At 42.2% G+C, this 16,989-nt stretch overlaps 1 protein-coding gene across 1 annotated transcript; it reads right to left on the bottom strand.

The window, feature by feature from the left end:
* Window positions 1–942: 942 nt before the first annotated feature.
* On the bottom strand, window positions 943–1,827 carry LOC138080405 (GTPase IMAP family member 7-like). Its single transcript, XM_068973399.1, has one exon. It carries the CDS (start codon window positions 1,825–1,827, stop codon window positions 943–945), a length of 885 nt encoding a protein of 294 aa, XP_068829500.1.
* Window positions 1,828–16,989: the final 15,162 nt, after the last annotated feature.

Raw genomic sequence — 16,989 nt, 5'->3', positions numbered from 1 at the left:
GCTCACTCCTTAACAAACGATCCCCAAACTTAGTGGTTTAAAACAATAGCAATCATTTATTCTTCTCATGAATTTGCAGTTTGGATAGGGCCCCGTGGGAATGGCTCATCTTTGCTCTTTGCAGTTTCATCAGTTGGCAGCTAGAGAATTCACTCTGTGTTGCCACTTGCCTGGCCAGCAAGTGGTTCTGGCTGGCAGATGAAATATCAGCCAGGGAGTGGGCCAGTGACTTCAGGTCCTCTTCCTGGGGGTTACTTGGCTTCTACTTGGGCTTCCTAACAAGATGGTGGGCAAATTCCAAGGGTAACCACCATGGGAGAGCACGGAGGCATTTTTACCTATCTAACCTTAGAAGTCTTTTCCAATGTGTCACCTCTTCACATTAGGTGGCCGAAGTACTGGAGTTTCAGCTTTAGCATCATTCTTTCCAAAGAACACCCAGGACTGATCTCCTTCAGAATGGACTGGTTGGATCTCCTTGAACCTTAGAAGTCACATGGTGTTGCTTCAGCCACCCACTATTTCTCAAAGCAGTCACAAAGTCCATTCAATTTCAAGGTAGGGGACATAGACCCATAACTCAGTGGAGAGAGTAAGGTTAGACTGTAAGAAGAAATCAGAAATAAGACATGGTTTTAACCATTTTAGGAAAACACAAAGTACCATATTAACAAGAAAGGGATTCCCTGGTGCCTTAGATGGTGAAGAGTCTGCCTGCAATGTGGGAGACCCAAGTTCCATCCCTGGGTTGGGAAGATCCCCTGGAGAAGGAAAGGGCAACCCACTCCAGTCTTTCTGCCTGGAAAGTCCCATGGACAGAGAAGCCTGGCAGGCTACAGTCCATAGGGTTGAAAAGAGATGGACACGACTAAGTGACTTCACTTTTACTTTCATATTAACAAGCTATAGTAAATTGAGAAGTAAAAATAAAATTACAGTACATTACTTCCACAACATTCGCCATATTTTTGAAAGCATGTTTTTAATCTTGTTGAAAACGTCTTGCAATATACTCTTCTCAGCTTCTTCCCTTACATTTTTCATTTGTTCATTATACTTGTCTGTTATCGACTTTATTTTTTTCATCTTTTCTTCTGGTGGTTCATGGGCACATTCCACTTCTACTTGTTCAATTTGCATGTTAAATGTATCAGCATAGTTTTTCATCAAGTATTCCTCCTGTTGTCTCAGCTTTTGGTCTATGTCCTTATAAATGGGGTCAGAAAAGTAAGCCCCTTGGTTATTCTGCACCATCTTGTCTATCAGCTCCACCAGCTCCTGCACCTGAGCTTCCTTCTCAGCCTGTTCTGTGTTTTTGCTGTTACTAAAAGCACAGCAGCGGTCTCCACACTCCTGCAGGAGGCTTCGTAGGTTTCCATCCGAACCCTCCAGAAAATTGCTCAGGCTCTGGTCCTCCAGCTCCTCTTTGCGAGTGAATAAGATGATCATATACTTCATGGCTGCTTCCCCAAACAAAGCCTTGACCAACGCCACGGTTTGCTGCTCTTCCTGTGTGTGGCGGCCCAGCTGCAGGACCAAGACGATGGCGTGAGGCCCGGGACAGGAGGCGAGGACACATCGGCTGATTTCCCTGCAGGTGGTGTTCAGGCTCTTCTCGGTGTCGAAGAGGCCTGGGGTGTCAACAACAAGAAGCTCTCTCCCCTTCCATTCCCGGGATGCTTTCTGACAATTTTTGGTAACAGCTTGGGCAGCAACCCTAGAGTCGAATACTTTTCCCCCGAGGATAGTGTTTGCAGTTGCACTTTTCCCACATCCGGTCTTCCCTACCAACACGATCCTCAGAGCGTTGTTAGGGGCGGTAGCCATGTTTACATCAAGAGGCTCTGCGGTACTTAGACACCACCTTAAAAAAAGGAAGGAGAGGGGAAAAGAGTCAATTGAGATAAGTAGGAACCATTCTCAAGTCTTTTTTTTAACTTCTTTTGCCTCCCCGAACAGAGGAGGCAATGGCACCCCACTCCAGTGTTCTTGCCTGAAGAATCCCGGGGACTGGGGAGCCTAGTGGGCTGCCATCTATGGGGTTGCACAGAGTTGGACACAACTGAAGCGACTCAGCAGCAGCAGCAGCAGCCTCCCTGAAATTTGTAATATTCTGTTATCCGCACTGTTCGCAAAAGAAACAGAAAAATTAAACAGTTTAATTGCTGTGGATAAAACAGCAAAGTAGTTCCAGTATCCCCACAAAGGAGTGTCAGGTCTGTTACCAAGCCCAAGCTGTTCTGCTCACTGCACAACAGGCCAATAAATCTGGATACGAGTTGTTGGAGCCAGGAATGATGACTTTAATCAGGCCAGCAGACCAAGTGAATGGCAGTCTAGCGTCTCTAAGAACCCTCTCATCTTGGTCAGGATTCAGGGTCCTTTTATATACAATAGAGAGTGGGAAGGGACTTTCAGTGGCCTCACCAATGGCAGAAGGAGTCTGTTAACTGGTCGCTGGTTAACAGTTGCTCACGTGCTTGGGTGGAGGGGCCCACTCGGATGCCTGACCAATGGCTGAATACGCCTATTATAGCTGGTGTCTGTCTGAATGAAGTGTGCATGGGGAGCCAGGGAGGGAAAGCCCCTTATGACTTACCATCACAGAACAGCAAAGCAAAAACAGAAAATTTGGAAATAGACCAAATTAACCACATTATATTTATTTATATTCAATTCATTTACGTTATGCAACGTTTATATTCAATAAGGTAGTATCTCACATCAAGAGGAAGAAAGATAGACTAATAAGCAACATGGAGACAATCATATACAAAAAGATAAAACTGCATCCATTTCCTGATGCCTTTCAAACTCCAGATAGGTTAGAATTTCCAATGTTGAAAATTCCGTATAAATAATAGAAGAAACATGGATAAATCTTTGTAACCTAGAGGTCAGGAAAATATTTCTAAAATTTGAAATAGAGTAAGGAAAGAGACAGGCTTCCCTGTTGATTCAGTCTGTGAAGAATCTGCCAGCAATGCAGGAGACCTGGGGTTCAATCCCTGGGTCAGGAATATCCCCTGGAGAAGGAAATGGCAACCCACTTCAGTATTCTTGCCTCAGAACCCCAATGGACAGAGGAGCGTGGTGGGCTACAGTCCATGAGGTCACAAAAGAGTCAGACAACTTAGCTACTAAACTGCCACAAGGAAAGAGACTCCTAAATTTGACTATATAAAAATCAAAATGATAATGTGGGAGGATAATGCCACCATACACAAATTAAAATACAATTGTCAAACTAGAGGAAAATTTTTTCCTACTTATATAAAAGAGGGGTCATTTCACTTGTATACAAAGAATATCTGTACAGATGGCCAATAAGCACATGAAAAGATGCTCAGTATCACTAACTATTCAAGAAATGCAAATGAAAACTATAATGATGTATCACCTCACAGTGATGATTTGATGGCCATGATCAAAAAATCTACAATAAAATAAATGCTGGAGAGAGTGTGGAGAAAAGGGAACCCTCCTGCACTGTTGGTGGGAACGTGATTGGTAGAGCCTCAGTGGAGAACAGTGTGGAAGATCCTCAAAAAATTAAAAATAGAGTTGCCATATGATCCAACAATCCTACTCCTGGACATATATCCAGACAAAATTCTAATTTGAAAAGATGCATGCACCTCTATGTTCATAGCTGCTGCTGCTGCTAAGTTGCTTCAGTCATGTCCGACTCTGTGTGACCCCATAGACAGCAGCCCACCAGGCTCCTCTGTCCCTGGCATTCTCCAGGCAAGAATACCAGAGTGGGTTGCCATTTCCTTCTCCTCTATGTTAATCAGTTCAGTTCAGTTCAGTTCAGTCACTCAGTCGTGTCTGACTCTTTGCGACCTCATAAATTGCAGCACACCAGGCCTCCCTGTCTGCCAGGAGCCAGCATGGGAGATCCCACCCATGGCAAGGGTCATAAGGAAGAGCCCTGATGGGCAAAGGCGGGTCAGGACTCAAGGGACTCCTCGACTCCACCCATGACAAGGCCATGCAGATGAGGCGGATCAAGACTGAAGATATCCCCTAGATCTGCTCGAGCATCTACCCCCAAAACCAAAATCTGTTATACTACACTCTTCTGACATTAACAGGGGCTATCCCCGACCACCTTTCTCTGGCAAATTAACTTAGAGCTCCAGTTAATAGTCTCCTGCCTATAAAAGGAGTGTCTCAGGTCAAACCTCTCTGCTGGCAGACTAGCTTGTGTGACAGGATTATCCACAGTTTTGCTACTATGCACATGATTGTTTACAACATCTCAACCATAAACAGCCCAGAGAGTTTGGAGTATTTTGAAAGTCTTAGTTAGCATAGGGTTTTTCGAAAGATAAAAATCATGTTGGTGAAGGGTTTCATTGCTGAGTTAATGATTGCCTCCAGGCCTCCATATCCTTAGGCACCTGGGAGTATGTTAATCAATGTAATTGGAATGTAGAAAAAGAAATATAGTAGTTTTGATGTTAGCAATACTAGAGTTTTGAGTTAATGAATTTTCTCTTTGTTATAATCTCTGTACTCCTCTTTCTTTGTTATAAACCATTGTATCCTTGCTGTGTAAGAATGTAACTTTATCACTATCTTAAGACTAAGTAAATCTTAAGAGAAAACAAGTTTTCTGACTGATTAACCTTTATCAATAGAAAGAAAGATGGGGCCATAAAATGTTAATCGGTCTCCAGACCAGAAGATACTCTAAACAAACGTAAGACCCTTGTAAGAACAAAGGTATGCAAAGAACACTCTGTCTTTAGATAAGGGTCAGAGCAGCTGACCCTGCTTGACTCTGTTTCTTACATTTATCTCTATGTACAACTTAAAGTATAAAAGCTTCCCTGAAAAATAAAGAGATGGACCAGGACCAAGACCAGTTCCACGAAAGCCTGGTTTCCCCGTGTCGTCGTCTTTTCTTTCTTACTCTCCTTTTCAGGCTAATTTCCATCTGGAGCACAGAGGTCCCCCATGTTTACTTATTTGCCTGGGCTTCTAAGACCTGAACGGGAAGGCGCCCTGCGTCTTCACTCCCTCAGGAGACCGGGAGGGAGTCTGCAGCCTTTGTAAATGGTGCAAGTCTCTTGTCTCGAGACTTTATTAATTTTCTGTGTAAACCAAGGAACATAAGCATCTTTCTCTCCTCTGTTTTCCTAACTGCTATATTCCTTCTTTATCTCTTTCTATATCTCTAAATAAATTATCCGTCTAGGTCACTGATGCCATCCCCCTGAGGATACCCTGGATCCAACCAAGGCTGGACCCCAGTACCTGTCCATCACCAACTCCCGGAGTTCACTCAGACTCATGTCCATCGAGTCAATGATGCCATCCAGCCATCTCATCCTCTGTTTTCCCCTTCTCCTCCTGTCCCCAATCCCTCCCAGCATCAGAGTCTTTTCCAATGAGTCAACTCTTCGCATGAGGTGGCCAAAGTATTGGAGTTTCAGCTTTATAGCAGTTCTGTTATAATAGCCAAGACACAGAAACAAACTAAATGTCCATTGACAGATGAATGTATAAAGAAGATGCAGTTCATATATACAATGGGATTTTATTCAGCTGTAAAACAAAATGAAATAATGCCATTTGTAACTACATGTATGAACTGAGGTGTTATCATATTGAGGGAAGTTAGAGAAAAACAAATATCACATGATATCATTTGTACGTGGAATCAAAAATAAATAAAATAAACTTACTTACAAAACAGAAACAGACTAACTGACACAGAAAACAAACTTATGATTACTAAAGAGGAAAATCAGGAAAGAGGGATAAATTAGGTGTGTGGGGTTTATGGATACATAGTAGCTGTTCAGTCCTTCAGTCCTGTCAGATTCTTTCTGGCCCCAGGGACTGCAGCATGCCAGACTTCCCTGTCCTTCACCATCTCCCAAAGCTTGCTCAAACTCATGTCCATTGAGTCTGTGATGTCATTCAACTATCTCGACCTTTGTTGTCCCCTTCTCTTCCTGCCTTCTATCTTTCCCAGCATCAGGGTCTTTTCCAATGAGTTGGCTCTTCCCATCAGGTGGCCAAAGTATTGGAACTTCAGCTTCAGCCTCAGTCCTTCCAGTGCATATTCACGGTTGATTTCCTTCGGGATTGATTGACTAGTTTGACTTCTTTGCAGTCCAAGGGACTCTCAAGAGTTTTCTCCAACACCACAGTTCAAAAGCATCAACTTTTTGGTGCTCACCCTTCTTTATGGTCCAATTCTCACATCCATACATGATTACTGGAAAAAACATAGCTTTGACTATACAGACCTTTGTCAGCAAAGTAATATCTCTGCTTTTTAATATGCTATCTAGGTTGCTCATAGCTTTTCTTCCAAAGGGCAAGCATCTTTTAATTTCATGACTGCGGTCACCATCTGCAGTGATTTTGGTGCCCAAGAAAATAATGTCTGTCACTGTTTCCATTGTTTCCCCATCTATTTGCCATGAAGTGATGGGACTGGATGCCATTATCTTCGTTTTTTGAACGTTGAGTTTTAAGCCAGCTATTTCACTCTCCTCTTTCACTTTCATCAAGAGGCTCTATAGTTCCTCTTCATTTTCTGCCATAAGGGTGTTATCATCTGCATATCTGTTATTGATATTTCTCCCAACAATCTTGATTCCAGCTTGTGCTTCATCCAGCCCAGCATTTTGTGTGATGTACTCTGCATATAAGTTAAATAAGCAGGGTGACAATATTGACATACTCCTTTCTCAATTTTGAACCAGTCTGCTTACATGTCCGGCTCTAACTGTTGCTTCTTGACCTGCGTACAGGTTTCTAAGAAGGTAGGTAAGCTAGTCTTGTATTCCCATCTCTTGAAGAATTTTCCACAGTTTGTTGTGATCCACACAATCAAAAGCTTTAGCATGGTCAATGAAACAGACATAGATGTTTTTCTGGAATCCTCTTGCTTTTTCTTTGATACAATGGATGTTGGCAATTTGATCTCTGGTTTCTCTGCCTTTTCTAAATTCAGCTTGTACATCTGGAAGTTTTTGGTTCAAGCCTAGCTTGGAAGATTGAGAGCATTACCTTGCTAGCATGTGAAATGAATGCAATTGTGCAGTAGTTTGAACATTCTTTGGCATTACCCTTATTTGGTATTAGAATGAAAGCTGACCTTTTGTTATATATACTGGTATGTTACATATACATATACATTACATATACATACCACTATATATAACATACATAAGCAACAAGAATTTACTGTATAGTAAAAAGGAACTATATTCAATATCTTGTATTAACCTATAATGGAAAAAAAAAATATATATATATAGGCTTCACCAGTGACTTAGCAGTAAAGAATCTGCCTGCAATGCAGGGGACACAGGAAATGCAGGTTTGATCTCTGGGTTAGGAAGATCACCTTGAGGAAGGCATGGCAACCTACTCTAGTATTCTTGCCTGGAGAATTCCATGGACAGAGGAGACTGGAGGGTTACAGTTCATGGGGTCGCAGAGAGTTGGCTATGATTGAAGTGACTGAGCATGCACACACACACAAAAACACATACGTATAAAACTGAATTGCTTGTCTATAATTATAGTAAATCAACTATACTTCAATAAAAATATTTTAGCAAACAAACAATATCCAAAAGTAGAGAAACAAAGGACCAACGACTTGATAGAAGATGGAGTAAGAGAAGAATAATCAGTTCAAATTAAAATGTAAATATCCCTTGAATATATAAAAAGATACCAACATCCACTCATAATAGAAAAAAACATATCAAAACATAAAAAAACTAAAATTAATTATTTGATATCACACTAGAATACTATTTCTCACCTACAGGTTTGAAAAATCCCAGAAATTAGTTGGCATAATCTGTTGAAAAAAGGTATAGGGGAGGAACTCCCTGGTGGCCCAGTGGTTAAGAATCCACCTTGCAATGCAGAAGATGTGGGTTCAATCCCTGGTCAGGGAACTAAGATACGACATGCCATGGAGCAACTAATCCCTCCACAACTGCAGAGTCTGTGTGTCACAGTGAAAGACCCCACATACGACAAGGAAGATCCCACATGCTGCAACTAAGATGCAATGCAGCCAAATAGATAAATACATTTTTTTTTAATAAATAAAAGATGTAGGGGAAACAGATCTTCTCCTGCATGGCTGTTGGGAATAAAAGAATAGTCTAAAACAACTAGAGAAGTTAGCAAGGTCTTGTATATATGCATTTAGATATGCATTTACCCTTTTATTATCAATCTCAATTTCAGGATTTATTCCAAAGGTACTCAACAAGAATATGGAAGAAAATTATGCAGAAAGCTCTGTGTGTGTGTGTGTGTGTGTATGCCTGCATGCACTCAGTCATGTTCAACTCTTTGTGACCCTATGGACTGTAGCCTCCCAGGCGCCTCTCTCCTTGGGATTTTCCCAGCAAAAATACTGGAGTGGGTTGCCATTTCCAAGGGTCTTCATGACCCAGGGATTGAACCCACATCTCCTGCATCTCCTGCATTGGCAGGCAGATTCTCTACCATTGAGCCACCTGGGAAGCCCACAGAAGTCTGTTAACTGTGCCACTATTTGAATCTCAGAATACCAAAAACGTATCAAATGCCCATCATTAGGATAGGGACCGAGTTGAATTAACTAAGGTATATTCACACAGTGAAGCACTGGTCAACTGTAGAAAAAATGAGGTATATCTTTATATCTTAGTGTGGAGACATCTCCAGGATATAGCATTAAGCAGAAAAAGCAAAGAAGAAAATAATGTATAGTTTACTAGCATTTCTCTAACAAGGAAGAATGTGATCTACATATATAAAATGTAATACATATATTTTTCATTCATCTGTAAAAACAATGGCCGAATAATCTGAAAGCTAAACAAACAAAAAAGTTACTTATATGGGTATGGGAAAAAGAGGAGGGAGAGGACAGGGAGTCAGACTTGTTTGGATATAGGTATATTTCATTGATTTGATCTTAAAACCATATAAATAGTTTAAATAATCATACAGCAAAAAGTATATTTAAAATCCTAGTAAAAATCAAAAGCAAATGAAACAAACAACCCTAATTGTATTTTGTGCGATAAATGAACCACACAAAAAATTGTTCCAAGAGACTTGATAATGCAGTCATTTCTCTGTCCATCTCCAGTGGGATATACTTTAAGTCCCCTCAACCCTTGCCCCAGAATATCTGCAAAAAAATTTCAAGAATCCTATTCTTCATTGTGTGTATGTGTGTGTGTGTGTGTGTGTGTGTGTGTTTGTATAGTTTTGAAGTCCATTGGAAAGACATCAAATCTATGATAAGCCCAGTAGAAATGAGTACACTTAGTGCCAGACTGCAGTCTTCAAATGCTCATTTCCTGCCAAAAAATAAGTTGATTTACAGATACTGAGATATGAGCTTCCCTGGTGGCTCAACAGCAAAGAATCTGCCTGCAATGCTGGAGACCCAGGTTTGGTCCCTGAGTCAGGAAGATTCCCTGAGAAAACAGCAACACACTCCAGTATTGTGGCCTGGGAAATCCCATGAACAGAGAAGCCTGGGAGCTATAGTCCATGGGGTCGTAAAGAGTTAGACACAGCTTAGTGACTAAACAACAGCTGTACTGCAATATAAAATGACAATTGAATCGCCAGTGTATGTCTGACGCAGGATACAGCATGCTTGGGGCTGGTGCATGGGGATGACCCACAGAGATGTTATGGGGAGGGAGGTGGGAGGGGGGTTCATGTTTGGGAACACTTGTAAGAATTAAAGATTTTAAAATTAAAGAAAAAAAAGTACTGAAAAAAAATTAAAAAATAAAATAAATAAAATAAATAAAAAATAAAATAAATAAAACTCAATAGCAACAAAATTAGATAACCTGATTTAAAAATGGTATGGGGAGGGAGGTAGGAGGGGGGTTCAGGATTGGGAACTCATGTACACCCTTGACGGATTCATGTTGATGTATGGCAAAACCAATATAGCATTGTAAACTAAAATAAAGTAAAATAAAAATAAATAAATAAATAAATAAAGATTTAGACTGAGTGATCTCTAAATTGCCTTCCAACTCTTAAGACCTTGGGGACACATTTCCTATTAAAAGAAACATCTGGGTTATCAAGTGTACTTAATGTCTATCCCAACAACTGGATGGAAGGTGCAGTATTCAGCAAAATGTTGTCTTGTTAAAATGAGATGCATGGACAATGTGTTAACAGACATCCTTACTCCCCTCCCTACCACCACCTCCCCCACTCTACAGCATCCTCCTGACTTGTTTGCACAGCACCTGGTCCCTTCTTAGGCCAGAATCCACACCCTCCCAGACTCCCCTACCTTACTCTCCCTGCAGCTCTGTCTCCCTGTGATCTGTTCTCAACCAGGCTCACCTGATTTAAGGGCTTGATGAGCTGTCTCGTTTCCTCCAGAGAAGCTGTTTGAGCCTCGACGTTTGCTCTAACTGCTGCACCTCTGAGACCTCGGAGCCAGGAAGCAGATTGGGTGGGGCCAGTGAAAAAAGTGTTTTGTTTTTAAAAAGACAGAAAGGTTGCCTCATAATTTGGTGGGTGCTTCACTTTTGCCTGGTGGCTCAGACAGTAATGCAGGAGACCTGGGTTCGATCCCTGCATCGGGAAGCTCCCTGGAGAAGGCAACCCACTCCAGTACTCTTGCCTGGAAAATCCCAGGGAGGAGCGTGGTAGCTTCTTTCATCAAGAGGCTTTTTAGTTCCTCTTCACTTTCTGCCATAAAGGTGGTGTCATCTGCATATCTGAGGTTATTGATATTCCTCCTGGCAATCTTGATTCCAGCTTGTGTTTCTTCCAGCCCAGCGTTTCTCATTATGTACTCTGCATATGTTAAATAAACAGGGTGACAATATACAGCCTTAACGTACTCCTTTTCCTGTTTGGAACCAGTCTGTTGTTCCATGTCCAGTCCTAACTGTTGCTTCCTGACCTGCATATAGGTTTCTCAAGAGGCAGGTCAGGTGGTCTGGTACTGGCAAATGCAAATCTACATCAAATAAGATACCACTTTGTACACAGTGGGATGGTTATAATCTTTTAAAAAGAAAAAATAATAAATACTGATAAGTATGTGGATAAATTTAATCTTTATACCCTGCTGGGGAGGATATAACATGGCATAGCTGCTTGTGGAAAGCACTTTGGTGTTTCCTCAAACACTTAAAACATAGATTACCATTATCATTAAAACATGATGTAGTAATTCCACTTCTTAAGTGTCCATCCAAGAGGACTGCCAAGACATATTCATACCAAAAATTCTACATAAATGGTTAAGCAGCATTATTCATAATAGTCCAAAAGAAGTGGAAACAACCCAAATGCACACAACAGATGAATGGATATATTCATACAATGGAATATTATTTAGCCATAAAAAGGAATGGGGTATGGTTACATGCTACAATGTGAATGAACCTTGACAACATTATACTAAGTGAAAGAAACCAGGGAAAAGATACATAAAGATATGATTATATTTACATGAATGTCCAGAAATGACAGTGAGCTCATGAGTATGTCCTTGGGAAGGTTTTAGCTTTAGTCTCTTGTACTCTATTAACATTTGTATTCAGCTTCACTTTTTAAGCCTTTCTTCTCTCTTATGGTTTGAATTGTGTTCCCCTCAAAAGATACTGAAGCCCTAACCCTAAAAATGTGACCTTGCTCGGAAATAAGGTCTCTGTAGATTTGATCGTTAAGGTAAAGCCACTGAGATGAGCCTTAATCCGTACAATTGGTATCCTTATTAGAAGGGAGGTATTGGACACAGACACATGCATTGGGAAGACAGTCATATGAAGGCAGAAGCAGAGGTTGAAGTAAGGCTGCCTGGGGCCAGTAGAAGCTAGAAGAGGCAAGGAAGGTTGTCACTATGAGCCATGAATGACACCAGGATTCTTGTCCTCTGGAGGAGAAGAATATGATCCAGGGCCAGTGACGAGGCTTGGTCACTTGGTCAGAGCTTTTGTGTGATAAAATTTTATTAAAGTATAAAAAAGATAGAGAGAGCTTCTGACATAGACATCAGAAGGGGGAAGAAAGAGTGCCCCCTTGCTAGTTTATAGTAAGGGGTTATATACCTATTCAGTTCAGTTCAGTCACTCAGTCGTGTCTGACTCTTTGCGACCCCATGAATCACAGCACGCCAGGCCTCCCTGTCCATCACCAACTCCTGGAGTTCACTCAGATTCACGTCCATCGAGTCAGTGATGCCATCCAGCCATCTCATCCTCGGTCATCCCCTTCTCCTCCTGCCCCCAATCCCTCCCAGCATCAGAGCCTTTTCCAAGGAGTCAACTCTTCGCATGAGGTGGCCAAAGTACTGGAGTTTCAGCTTTAGCATCATTCCTTCCAAAGAAATCCCAGGGCTGATCTCCTTCAGAATGGACTGGTTGGATCTCCTTGCAGTCCAAGGGACTCTCAAGAGTCTTCTCCAACACCACAGTTCAAAAGCATCCATTCTTCAGCACTCAGCCTTCTTCACAGTCCAACTCTCACATCCATACATGACTACTGGAAAAACCATAGCCTTGACTAGACGGACCTTAGTTGGCAAAGTAATGTCTCTGCTTTTGAATATATACCTATCAGCAAGATGTTAATTAGAGAAAGGAAATACCTCAAAACTGAAAAAGTTGCACCAGGTCCCTTACCCATAACATGCGTTTTGAGATAGGAAACAATTGACATAAATCTTGAAGAAAGGCAGATTCTAAGGTAAATACATAGTTCATTAACACAGCTTAAGAAAAACATTTCCACAAGAAAAATGCGTTGGTTATCTCAAGGTTTGAGAAAAGTTCAGGGGGAACCAGGTGGACAAGGCAACACAGAATTTTAAAAGAAAACTCCTTTTAATTTTGTTAAAATTAAAACTCCTTTTAATTAATAGAGAAGGAATAAAAATCTGACATTTGTGGTTTGTTACCTCCTGTCTCTTAAGAGAGAGGGGAAAAGCGTCTGACACTTGCAGTCTATTCCCTCCCTTTGGAATGACCCCTAGCCTTCCTGCCTGTTATCCTTTCAGAAGGATCCTCCCTGACAACCTTCAGGAGGAGCATGGCCCTGCCAACACCTTTATTTTGGACTTCTTGCCCCCAGACTTGTGAGAGAATAAATTATTATAAAAATGATTTATCTGTTATTATAAGCCACTTTATTTGTGCTACTTTGTTATGACAGCCCTGGGAAATGAACATGTCCCTCTATGGTGATTTTCTCTAGTTATCCCTGGTCAACACACAACAATTACATCTTGTTGCCATTCAGGGAGATGAAATGGCAGGTCTTACATAGGTGTGGGTCAGCAGAGCACTAAAGGGCAATGCAGGCTGCCTCCACATTAGTCTCCTCTGAGAATGGCATGCTGGTGGTAGCAATCACCTAGAAAGGACATGGATCCTGGGGGTCAGCTGCTGACCAAAACCAAATCAAGCTGACTCACTACAGAGCTGAGTGACATTCAAGTAAACTGATTATGAAGTAGCTAATGTGCAAGGCCAAACTCAGAAACAACAGGAGACTTTTACCCCCAACCCTACTTACACAGTGGGATGGAGAGTAGTGCCTGGATCATGCTGTTCTTTAGATAGGGAGACAGAAATGGCAGATGCTTGAGAGACATGTCATGTTCTGCCTCTATGGTGGTTCAGAAATCTCCAAACTGTTCATCAGAAATCATGGAGGCCAGAAGGAAGTGACACAATATTTTCCAAGTGTTGAAAGAATAAACTGTCAACCCAGAATTCTATAACCAGAGAAAACATCCTTCAAGAATGGAAGGACAGAAGCCATCTGGGATACTCCAATCTCAGTCACCATCTTACTTCAACCTCATGAGAGACTTCAGCTGATGCCAACATGAAGCAGAAGAGCTATCCAGTCAAGTCCTGTTCAAATTTCTGATGCACAGGATTGTGAGCAAAGAAAACACTTGTTTTGGAAAACAAAAAATGGATGAAAGGACAGAGACTTCCCTGGTGGTCCACTGGTTAAGAATCTACCTTCAAATTCAGGGGATTGCTGGTTGGGGAACTAAGATCCCACATGCCTCAGGGCAACTAAGCCCACCCACCACAATTAGAAGCCCACATGCTTAGGGGTTTCCCTGGTGGCTCGGACAGTAAAGAATCTGCCTACAATGCAGGAGACCTGGGTTCAATCCCTGAGTCATGAAGATCTCCTGGAGAGGGAAATGGCAACCCACTCCATTGAAAATTCTTGCCTGGAGAATTCCACGGACAGAGGAGCCTGTCAGATTACAGTCCATGGGGTTGCAAAGAATTGGACACAACTGAGCAACTAACATATAACATTACATTATGCAACTAAGACCTGATGCAGCCAAATAAATGAATAAAATAAAAATAACTGCATGCATGTGCAGTCAAAGTTGGGCAATTATGAACAAAAAGATACATTTCTGAGTAAAGTACTGCTCGTGATCACTGTGCCCAGCACCACCAAGAAGGTGGGCAGACCACCTAAGCTGCCCCTACAGTCAACCCACTGATCTGCCCCCACCCTCACTCCTTTTAGGAACCAGCCTGTCCTCCTCAGAGAGTGAGCCAGGGCACCTGTTTTCTCTTATCACTGCCCCCTGCTATAGCATAGGTCCCAGTAAATCTGTGCCTGAATTTCTCATCTGACTTCTTACCAGTTTCTAAAGTGTCCAAGGACCTGAGTCGGTAATTGTGTCATCTTTGTTTTGTTTCCATTTTTTAGTTTTAGTCTCTGGTTGAGCCCTTGTGATGAATAATTTAAATAAGTACATTTTGGATGAGAGGGGGAAAAAAAGAACAGAGTCAATTTGCAAAGTTTCAATTAAAAAAAAAAAGAGCATCAATTTGCAAGTTTTCATCCAAAGAACAGAGCTCCCTAATGCTGGGGTGAAGAAATGCAGCAGGAATCAAAGGTCAAAATGGCATTTTCCAAACCTCCCTTAACAGAAAGGGATTCCCTGGTGGCTCAGACAGTAAAGAGTCTGCCCAAAATGTGGGAGACCCAGTTTTGATCCCTGGGGTGGGAAGATCGCCTGGAGAAGGAAATGGCAACCCACTCCAGTATTCTTGCCTGGAAATTCCCATGGACAGAGGAGCCTGGCAGGCTACAGTCTATAAGGTCGCAAAGAGTCAGACCCGACTGAACGACTTCACTTTAACTTTTCAGTTGTTCAGTTATGTCTGACTCTTTGTGGCCCCATGGACTGTAGTCCACCAGGCTCCTCTGTCCATGGAATTTTCCAGGCAAGAAAACTGGAATGGGTTGCCATTTCCTTCTCCAGGGGATCTTCCCAACCCAGGGATCAAACCTGCGACTCTTGGGTCTCCTGCATTGGCAGGAGGATTCTTTACCACTAAAACTATCTGGGAAGCCATATTAGATTATATTTTACACATAAATTTTAATGGCAAAAAAGATCAATGCTTTTGTATTATTCCCAGGACCTCAACCATACAGTTAAATGTGTATGTTCCTAAAAATAAGGCCACACCTTATTTTATTAGAGTAAATCTGTACCTTACTGTGATAGGTATCATGAAACTTTAGCCACAAATCTGTCTATAGACAATAAAAATTCAGACATATAGAATGTAAAGCTACTACTGTGCTGATAATAGCTGGTACAGATGTCAGCAAAACAATAGTTTCCAACTGTGGACAAGAAACATCCTTCTACATTGGAACAAGTGAAGAAAGTGCCTTGGGGCAGCTACCAAAAATGACACCATTGGCGGTCCTAAGATGGCAGAGGAATAGGACGGGGAAACCACTTTCTCCCCCAGAAATTCATCAAAAGAACATTTAAATGCTGAGTAAATTCCACAAAATAACTTCTGAATGCCAGCAGAGGACATCAGGCACTCAGAAAAGCAGCCCGTTGTCTTCAAAAGGAGGTAGGAAAAAAATATAAAAGACAAAAAGAGAGAGAAAAGAGGTAGGGATGAAGCTCCACCCTGGGAAGGGAGTCTTAAAAAGAGAGAAGTTTCCAAACACCAGGAAACACTCTCACTGCCAAGTCTGTGGCAAGCCTTGGAACCACAGAGGCAACATAACTGGGAGGAAAAATAAATAAATAATTAAACTCACAGAGCACATGCCCAACAGCAGGGAAGAAGCACAGATGCCTGCACCTTCCGCTAGCAAGCGGGGGCTGCATTGCTCAGAGTAAGGATGGGACCTGAATGCCCCAAGGGCAATCTGAGGGAACTAACTTGGGCTAGCAAACCAGACTGTGGGAGAGCTACCACACGAAAAGCCCTAACCTAAGACACTGCCAGGCCCACTCACAGAACAAAGGACTGAGCAGAGCTAACCGGCTTCAGATCATCCCCCTCCCTGGTGATAGGCAGCCAGAACCAGGAGGGGGCAATCACAGCCCCAGAGAGGCATTATCTACCAAACTCCAAGCAAGCTTCTTTGCTAACTAAGACTTCTTGGGGTTCTGTGCCGGGGTCCAGCCGGTGGACCCCGAATTCCCGGGGATCCAGGGAATTCAAAGGGTGGATGGCGTTGGCGTGAGAAAAACTTACTTATTGATTGATATGATTAGATTAAGAAACAATAGTGTAGTAGGAAAATTAAGTGGAGGAAGAGGGCTGAATAGCTTGGATCACGCGGAAGACCAATAAAATTCCAGACAAGGAATTTGCACCATCTATGTTGGCCACCGGTGCTCGCTTGAATATCTAAGGGTGCCTCGCCTTAGGCTCCCTTTCGTGCGGGTCTTAACAGCCAGGGCAAGTAAGTAGACTTGGCGAGCCTCCACAACCCAGGTGGAAATTCAGCCTGAAATTAGAGTGAAGAGGAGAGGAAAGAGAGAGAGACACGGGGGAAACCAGTCCAGCGACTTGCTCCGGCTCCCATTGTTTAGAAGGCCTTATATACCTTTTAGATTGTACATAGAGATCAACGGGTAATACAAAATTATGCAGCGTTAGCAGCCCAGACTCTTATCAAAACCAGGCTTTTCTCTCTGCA

Source organism: Capricornis sumatraensis, chromosome 5 (assembly GCF_032405125.1).
Source record: "Capricornis sumatraensis isolate serow.1 chromosome 5, serow.2, whole genome shotgun sequence".
NCBI lineage: Eukaryota > Metazoa > Chordata > Mammalia > Artiodactyla > Bovidae > Capricornis > Capricornis sumatraensis.
The sequence above is the reverse complement of the archived record's forward strand: the minus strand, read 5'-3'. Positions and strand labels throughout refer to the sequence as shown.